This window comes from Rattus rattus, chromosome 2 (genome assembly GCF_011064425.1).
Source record: "Rattus rattus isolate New Zealand chromosome 2, Rrattus_CSIRO_v1, whole genome shotgun sequence".
In the NCBI taxonomy this organism is placed as follows: domain Eukaryota; kingdom Metazoa; phylum Chordata; class Mammalia; order Rodentia; family Muridae; genus Rattus; species Rattus rattus.
The window spans coordinates 207,880,015-207,889,692 of record NC_046155.1 but is presented as its reverse complement, the minus strand read 5'-3'; the positions used below and the strand labels follow the sequence as shown (position 1 = coordinate 207,889,692).

At 41.6% G+C, this 9,678-nt stretch overlaps 1 protein-coding gene across 3 annotated transcripts in view; it reads left to right on the top strand.

Moving 5' to 3' along the window:
- The first annotated feature begins 2,475 nt into the window (after positions 1 to 2,475).
- Positions 2,476 to 9,678, top strand: part of Clvs2 (clavesin 2) — a 95,187-nt gene continuing 87,984 nt past the window's right edge. Inside the window, exons 1-2 of one of the 3 annotated variants that reach the window (XM_032894872.1) lie at positions 2,476 to 2,574; positions 3,446 to 3,955. In XM_032894872.1, coding sequence (XP_032750763.1) covers positions 3,567 to 3,955 — 389 coding nt within the window. In that variant the 5' untranslated portion in view covers positions 2,476 to 2,574; positions 3,446 to 3,566. Of the gene's footprint in view, positions 2,575 to 3,328; positions 3,956 to 9,678 lie in introns of those variants that run through there. The other 2 variants (XM_032894874.1, XM_032894873.1) reach the window with 2 other exon arrangements.

Sequence of the window (9,678 nt, the reverse complement as noted above, 5' to 3'; positions counted from 1 at the left end):
CTATCATCTATCTATCTCTATCTATCTACTATCTATCATCTATCTATCTATCTATCTATCTATCTATCTATCTATCTACCTATCTTTCTATCTATCTCAGTCAAACAGTTACATTTTAGGGAGTGATATTAAGCGATTGTTTTTAAAATACACTGAGAAATCTGTGTTTTAATTATTTTAAGGTAACAGGTTAGCTGTATTTTAGAAACTCTGGCAGCAGATATGAGCAAACATTCTGGTTTATCAAGCCAGTATGAAGAATGACTGACCATGTCGGGCATTGGGTTCTTAGCTTTCTTCCTACAGAGTTAAGAAAAGAGAGTCAGGTGATACTTGTGCACACATGGGGAACTTTTGGAGCAGTAAATTTACATAACTCGGTGTTTGCCTTTGACTCAGTAAGGAGATATTATAGCTCCATGCCTAGATATAGAGTTGCCTTGATTTCAGGTGGAGGCACCATTAGCTCTATGTTTCAAAACCCCTCCAAGCTTACTGTTAGTCTGGGAAAAAGAATAAGTCTGGATAACAGGCACCTAGTATCTTTTTTTGTAAGACATGTAGATTCACAAGATAATTGTAGAAAATTCACTTAAAGTGTTGGTGATAGCTAAAACTTGTTTATTAGTCGATCTGAGAAAGGAATTTCTTCCAACTTTTAGCTACTGGTTAAAGCAAATTTATGTAGAATATAGAGTCATATTTATGGGTTCAGTAATTTGTGGATTCAGCAAATACTTGCACAAACAATTTCTGTCTTTACTAAACACATGGAAGGTGTGTGTAGAATATATACAAATTCTGTAGCATGCTATGTATGTAAACCTTTGCATAGTATGTTATCTGTAAGACCTGGGAATCAATTCCCCACAGTTCCCCAGGGATGAACAGTGTATATGTATAATATATACACAGACCAGATACGTGCATAAGCACACACATACCTATTTGTATGACTAATTTTTCATATAAACTTTCATATAATTTTTGCATTTAAACTTTAACCAATATGTTTATGACTTATTCCCCTTTTTTCGGTTCCTAAATTATTTCACGTTCATTTATTTGACAAATGGTGTAGCATGCCGTACCGCACTCCTTTTTTTTTTTTTATCAATGCCATACTCAAGAAAACAAAAATAATCTTGTATAACTTGAAAGTCTATCAGTCTTTACAGTGTGGCGACTTCAGAGGCACCGACTAGTCACAGAATCTAGATCGCTGACCTACACTGGAGTTCAGTAAAGAGTTGCTGCACTGGGCTAATTTAAACTCAGGATCATTTCCTACAGTTAGAGTAATGCGCACTGTATTTTGAAAACTGAAAACATTTTGTCTTTTTTTTTTTTAAATAGATTTCCAGGCATCATAAGCTCAGGCGCTCTTTTTATTGATGACGGTTCCAGTATAAAGACGTGTCACACGTCACAAGGAAAGAGCAGGTCTCTAGATGTAAATGGAAATACACCTTATTAGGAATCAAGTGCCCTCTTCCCCTGCTCCTGCCCAACCCCCTGTCCTATGACAATTTTGTTATTCTTGTAGGTATTGTTGATTTTTGCTCTAGTTGTCATTCTCATCCTCTTCAATGGGAATTTAGCAGGGAGGGTTTACAGCTGGAAACAAATCCCTGTAACTTTTCCCCGGAGAGTAAACACCAGGACCGGCTTGGAACCTCTGTGGGCTTTCTTAAAATTAAATATCTCTGCGTACAACAAAGGCGGAAAATACAGCACGTTTCCATACTCCTACTCCATTAAAATTACCCACAGGAACCAGAAAAGGTTTCCAAGCTCAGTTAAGGAGCAAAAGCAAGGGCTATTCTACCCCACACGCCCGGAGGATCATGCACACAAAGGGTGAGCGAGGGTCCTGGGGATGCTGTGAGGCCCTAGCCGTACCTCCAGACCAATTGGGGCCGGCCCTGGCTGGGACCTGGGGACCCAGAGTAGGCTGAACTTGGGGCTCGGGATGTTTGAATGTCTCCCAAATTGCAGTCCTGCCCCTGAGAGGCAAAGAGAGGTGCGGAGTGCTTGCGCGAGCGCTTACAACGCTTACGTCGCTAGGAGCTCTCTTCTGGGATAATCAAGAGTTGGGCTGAGCCGGATCCTCTTTTAGCAGCAGAGGGCTCGGCAGCCCCAGGGGCGCGCGGGACCCAGCGGCTGCACTGGAACAGTCCGTGCGGGTCGCGCCGCACCACCGTTTGGGCGCACAAAGGTAAAGGCGGCCGCAGCCCTCGTGGCCTGCTTCGTCCCGGCGTTCCCATCCCCTCCCTTCTTCCTGTCTCGAAGGCGAAAATGGCTGGGCCGGGCGAGGACCTGGGGCATCAGAGGTCCTAGCTCTGCCGGTCCCCACCCTTCCTGCTGACAGAGGCGGGCTGTCCTTGGCTGAGGTGGCCGAGGCTGCTCCCCGGTGAATCCTCAGGCGGGTCGTAGCCACCATCTCTCTCGGCTTGCTCCATCCCTTTGAGAGGAGTTGATGGTGTTGTCGCCCCCACTGCCGCTACAGAAGCCAGGGCTGATGGATGCAGGGGAGTGCCGCATTGCTTAGCGTCTCTGCCTCCTGGTTTGCTGGTAGGAACTGACTACTCTTTCTTCTTTCTGGCTTGGGGGGGGGGGAGGCGTTATAGGAAAAATAGAGACATTTTTATTTCATGCACCACAACTCCCAGCACCCACCCTGGTTTTGACATCTTTGCTCCCAAAGAGGTTTCCTCCTGTCCTTATCATTATCCTCCACTTCCTTGGCAAGTCTCCAGAAATAAAGGGAGAGACTAGGCAGAAGTTGGGGGCGGGGGTGAGGGTGAGCCCACGCCCCTGTCAACGGTACCCAAAACCCAGCTGGAGCCTTATGAGTTCACGGTGTGTGGAAGAGGTGCACTATCTGCGTCTCCCCTAATTGGATCGTAATAACCTAAAGTAAAAAAAAAAAAAATCACACAACGACATCCTATAAAAATAGCATCCTTGAATAAGCAGAGAGAAATGAGCTTCTTTTCCTTCCTCTTTCTCTTTCTGCCAAAGACGCTCCCTCCCCGCCTCTCCAGAGCTGAAGAGCCACCTTATTATTAATCAGAATTCTCATCTTTATCTGTGGCAGGCACATCCTTCAGCAGGAACCGTAACAGTGCTGGGGCTGTGATGTCCATGACTTGTTTTCCTTACATCTTGCAAGACAAGCGAAGGCAGAGCCAAGCCCCGAGAGCACCCATGCTAGTTGGAATTAGGGTTTCCTTTTTTTTTTTTTTTTTTTGAATTTTGAGTGGTAAAAGAAAAGAGGCAGGCTTGCAGGGCCTGTCCAAAGGCTCACTTCTAATGGGGGCATTGTTTTTTAAGGGGTGCTAGGGGGTGGGGGGAGAAGTTACCTCTTCAGAAAAGCTGTGGGGAAAAGCAGGAGCAACAGGATACTTGACTTAAAACAGAAGAGGAACCGTTTCTTGTACAGGAAAGGAAGCAGCAGTGAAGAGACTGGAGGCCAGAGTGTGGTGTGGAGGTGACAAGTGCCAGGTATATTATTGGACACACAAAGAGAGAGTCAGAGTGGACAGCTTGGGTCCAAGGGGACAATGACTCATTTGCAAGCTGGTCTCTCTCCCGAGACCTTGGAGAAAGCTCGCCTGGAACTCAATGAGAACCCAGACACTCTGCACCAGGACATCCAAGAAGTAAGGGACATGGTCATCACTAGACCGGACATTGGCTTTCTGCGCACGGATGACGCTTTCATTTTACGCTTCTTGCGGGCCAGGAAATTTCATCACTTCGAGGCTTTCCGCCTCTTGGCCCAATACTTTGAGTACCGGCAGCAGAACCTGGATATGTTCAAAAGCTTCAAGGCCACTGACCCTGGCATCAAGCAGGCACTGAAGGACGGCTTTCCTGGGGGCCTGGCCAATCTGGACCACTATGGGAGGAAGATTCTAGTCCTTTTTGCTGCCAACTGGGATCAGAGCAGGTAAATCCTGAATCCCAAATTTTACTTGTGATCTTTTGGCACTTCTGGTTTTTATAATTTACTCTGAGGAGTTTCACAGTGTTGCAATTTCAATGCTTTTGTTTACTTGGCGGGCGTGGGGGAGGGGGCAAAGGGAAAATGGGACTCACTATGAGCTTTGGGTAGGCTCCCTTGGGAGGGAAGGGCTTGCATTTTTTCTTTTTAAAACTCTTCCTACTCTATCACAGTTTCTCCTGCAGCCTTATGTGCTCCAAGCCATATTATTAATCTGAGAATGAAACTACACAACTACTGAATAAAGCCTCTAAAAATTTTGGCTTTTAAATCCTGATGTTTACTCGTGTGGAGAAACGAGGAGAGAATAGAGACAACATTTCCTTTCTTCTCCGTCAAGAAATCCTTAAGTCTGTTGTTATTCATCAGATTCATGGTCATAATCACCATCACCACCTTTCTCTCTCCCCCGTACTGATAGTTTATCTCCCTCGAACAGCCTCATGCTTAACCAAGAGCAGACAGTTTTATTGCTAGGGAACTTTTCTGCTCAGTGATGTGTAGGTGAAGGCATAACACAATACGTGTCACTTCAATGAGAAGGAAAAGTTGTACCCTCTGTCGCTGAGCATGCTTAGCGACACTGAAAATAAAGACTGACTAGTGTTCCTGTTTGGCGCCTGTCACTAATCTGAAGGGTATGCTTCCTGTCTGATAGGATTTTTCATCTTTTTCAGAGTGGCGAACTTTAATATCCATCAACTGGTATACTCTATAGGTTCCGATGCTGCTTAGTAGGAGAGAAATACTACATTTACTTTAGGAGAAAAACGCAGACTGGTATTTCTGGGCCCTCCCTCACATATATTTTCGCAGACTGTAAGACCCAAAACTTATAAAAGGCTCTTGGGTAAGATAGTTCCCATCTAATAGAAAGTTAAGCATATTTCACAGTGTTCACAGAGCTAGTTGTTAAAGCATTTGGTGTCTTTTTAGTTCTGTGAATGGTGTCTTTGGATGCATCTGGTTAGTTTAAACTATTTCTGGAGTGATGTAATTGACTTCTGCAATCAAAGGGAGATCCAGTATCTCTAACAGAATTTTCAGACAGACTTCTGAGAATATTAGCATGGTAAAATGCAAATGCATATTTTAATAGTTTTCCCCTTTTTCATTTGTCACACTTTCTTATAATTATAGGCTGAGAGTTTCAATTGATAATTTTTCCTGGTAAACATAAAGACTAAGTGTTATATAAAGAATCACTTAGTTAGAAACTCACAGACAAAATTGCTTCTGGGAGTCCTTTTTCTTTGTCAAGTAGGAGACATAGGAGACATTGACTTCATAAAAAGTCCACTGTAGAGTTATGTGAGCCAGCCAGTTGTGTCTATTAAATTGTAAAAATAAAACTCATATTCCTTATATTGGTTAGATTGAAAATCTATCACCTGACTTCCATATGTTATGCTATATGGAGCCATAGCGATATATAGACATTTTATATTTAAATATGCCTAGAGTCTGTCTGTAGTTTTTAGATAGGCAAATTTTACACACACACACACACACACACACACACACACACACACACACATATGAAGAGATATTTTGGCTATAGGAAATAAAATGTTTTAGTTTCTCATTGTATGTATTACTATAGAAGACAGGCTATCAATAAACAAAACTCTCCCTGGAAATCATACTGGAAGGGGATTTACTGATTGGTGTGTAGAATTATTTCCAACATGCTAATACAAGCTGATAAGAAGTAATTCATGTTTGTAGTTAAAGTTAAACACGAGAAGCCATGCTGTATGGACACGCACTGTCAGGGTCTATGCAGTAGCAGTAAGATACCATTTCTGAGGTTGACGAGAGGCACCTATCATCCAGAAGGCGAAGCACATCAATAGGAAAAGGACTCACATGGTTTAGGGCTTGTCTAAATTTCAGATATATTTTTCCTTCTTTTTCCTTACTGAAAGTACATTTTAAATCTACAAATACTGATGGGCAGTGAAACAGATAAATAGTTATGCATCTTGGCACTTTCTGAAAACCTTATCTTCAGGATAAGGGCTTACATAGCACTCTACTCTCTCTTCAAATAGAAGGAAATCAGTGTCTCACAGTGTCAGGGCCTCCCTAGTTCATCTCAGACCGGACCTTCTCTTTCTACACATAGTATCATGGCTTACCTTACCTGACTCCTGGAGAAATCTCTGGTACCTTCTCTCTATGATACCTTGGTGGTATTGCTCTGTTAGCTGTACACATCACATGCCACCTTCTCTGTTCTTCGTCTCTTTGTGACTAAGGTGCTCATTCTTTCCTTTCTCTCGTCTTGATAATTCCAAATCACCCAGGTTCAAGAAGTCTGCATGTCTGAAGTTAATTCCAACCATATCCCTTGAGTTGAACGGCTATTTATAAAAAGGAATGTTTTTTTGGGAAAGAAAAGCGAGAGTGTAGATCATTCTACAGGGAAATTTCAGAAATTGCGAAAAATCAGCAACCCACATAATTGAAGGGGAAGAAAGATTATATTAAATGTCCTAAATAAAGAAGTAAAAGGAAAGTATGTAATTTTTTTTGAAGGCCTACTCTACAGAAAGTTAATTTGGTAAGAGCAGCACCTAAACTAGGGTAGAGAGACTCAGAATGAACCATAGTTCAAGTTACACAGTTTTTACTAAAAATTTTAAGTGGGATTTATTTGAGAAGTGTTTTCTCTTGTGTTGAATAAGGAAGAAAAGTTTCAGTGTTCTCCAGAACACTGGTCTCATAAATGTATATAAGAGGCAAGCATAGTGACTTTTCTACTATAATATCGCACAGGTTAGTTTGGACTCATACAGATCTGAACCAATTCCAAAACCTTTACGAGACATGGAGTCATCAAGAAGCCTATGCGAAGCACAACATTTGCAATGTAACCACTTAATAATAAGTCTAATGCAACTCAAAATTCTAAAATATCAAAGCAACTCTGGCTTTGGTCTATGGATTCTTTTAAAATGGACCAGAGCAGGCTCAAATGACTGGTGGATTTCATTGATCAGGCTGTACTTTGAAAAATTCACATAAATTTGTCTTCTTTTGTTCAGGTCATCTAACATAATTTCTGAAAACATGTTAGTAAGCATGAGGAAATTATAAGCACATTAGACTGCCATGGTCCTCCCAGTACCCCAGATATCACACACTTCACTTGCTTCTTCAATGATAGTACCCTGCTTAGGGCTCAGTAGAGAAATTTAATTTGTCCACCTGATTCTGTCAAGAATCGGGGGATAATGGTCTGTGGAAGAGATAGCTTCTTGTAGAAGGAAAGCTTGGGATGAAAGGAGAAAGCAGTCTAGACCTCAGTTCATAAGAGCTAATATCTGAGAAGGTGAAATCCATAGATAAAATCTGTGGGTATGGCTTAGAGTGTAAAAGCACAGCCACAAAAGCATAGTAACTTGACTTTGAATTTCAGGCTCAGTGTAAGACTGGACACAGCGTGTGCCTCTGTAATCCCAGGGCTCTTATGTGTAAGAATATCATACAGGTGAATCCTTCGAAGCTTATTGTTATAACTACAAAAACCCCATTTCAAACAAGACAGAACATTAGGACTGAGACAAAAGAGTGTCAACTCTGATTTCTACTTCTGTCTGCACAGTGTATATCTTGTATACATTCACACATGGAGATACATAAACACACAGACACATACATACACACAAGAAGAGAGAAAGACAGAGTGAGAGAGGACATTCCTCCATGGATGGACAAGTAATTATTACTGGAAATACTCATGAATGAAATTTTGTCATATGAAGTATTAGATGTCATATTCTGAGTTTGTATATCGTCAGTTAGCTCACTACTAATACATTTGTAGGTTGTAAAAGGTTTATAAAGTTCTTCTTTATATTCCAAATATTATTTATCTGGAACCTAGCTGAGTCATTGGAAAACAGTTAAATATAACTATAATCAGAGCAAATCTGTGACAGTGGTAATTCGAAGTTGTCATAGGGAGTGACTATCACATTCAGGGGTAGTAAAGTTCCAAAAGCAGTTGAAAGCAGATTGCTCAGATATGGCTGTAATCTACCAAATTTCCCAGAATTTTGCCCATTATTCTTGCATATTTGCTGGTATCGTATAGCTTTTTCTTAGAAAAGAAGACGTATAAGTGAGCAGCTCTTTGTGGCTTCTCTTCAAAGCCATGTCATGTTCCTATTTCTTCCAACGATGTGGTCAACATTCAAAACAAAGGCAAAGTACAGAGAAATAGGGAAACACTCTGATAGCCATGCCTTAAAAGGGTTTTAATCGTTTAGTTTGGTTTTCAGAGACTTCCTTTCTCATCTTATTGGTAATCAGAATTTGTTTGTTTGTTTCAACTAAGGAGTTGTTGTCATTTGCAGTGAAGACCAGGCACCTTCACCTTCACAAACCTGAGGGTGCTGCTATGTGTGCTATGAAGGTGAGGAAGTCATTAGGTCAAAGCTAACAATGGCAGAGGGGCATTGCATAGCATTTCTGCTCCAGAGGCGATCCTATCTGAACAGCATTTTGGAAACAGTAACTGATGCTAAACTTTACTTCTGGTACAGGCAATGGCAAACCGAAAGCAACATAAAAAGCTGTCTTGGGAAGTGGTAAAGAGATAAGGCAACAGATTCCTGAAGAAAAAATAAACTAGGACAGTCTCTTAAAACTGGGCCAATTGGGTAGCAACAAGTGAACTAATCCTGAAATAGTAGCAAAAAACAAGAGATGCAACCCTTGCTAGTATGCTGACAAGGTCTGGTCCAGGCTGTTTCCATGTTTTAAATATTCAGCTTTAAGCAAGGTGGAAGAGCAGCAAAGGAAATAACTTACTCCTGGATGACTCAAATGAACTATTTAAAGGTGCATCAACACAGGAGTCCACACCTAGTACATAAGCAGGTTATGCTTAGTGAACAAATGCGTTACTTCCATTTGAGGAGAAAAGGTCGAGCACCTTTAACTTGACCTAGTGTAGGTCCATAATTTCACTGTTATAACAAGCAGGCCTAACATCATGAGGAACATATATTCCTGTGTTTTATGACCTTGTGATTGTAACCAGCAAAGTGAGTTATTAATATTTCATTCAATTTGATTTAAAAATAATTTCTATCTGCTACATGATTTTATCTAAAATGTGTAAGTGTTAGGGACAAATTTATTTACATAGATTTGTTTTGTAAAGTTAAAGGGCATATAGCTTTTCCTGGGAACAGATGTGAAAATCCAGGGGACTAACCTCCAGCTGGGGCCCAAATGTTTAATGAAGGTACTATATGGTACTGTTGGAATTTTGGGGCAAAGGAGCAGCTGTGAGCTACTCATTTTGTGTAGGGAAAACATCACCTATTTACTTAACAAAATTTAGTCTCTGTTCTGTTCCATCCATCCATCCATCCACCCACCCATCCATCCATCCATCCATCCATCCATCCATCCATCCATCCATCCATCCATCCATCCATCCATCCACCCACCCACCCATCCATCCATCCATCTATCCATCCATCCATCTACCATCCATCCACCCACCTATCCATCCTATCCATCCATCCATCCATCCAGCCACCCATCCATCCATCCATCCAACCATCCAACCATCCATCCAACCACCCACCCACCCACCCACCCATCCATCCATCCATCCATCCACCCACATCCATCCATCCATCCATCCA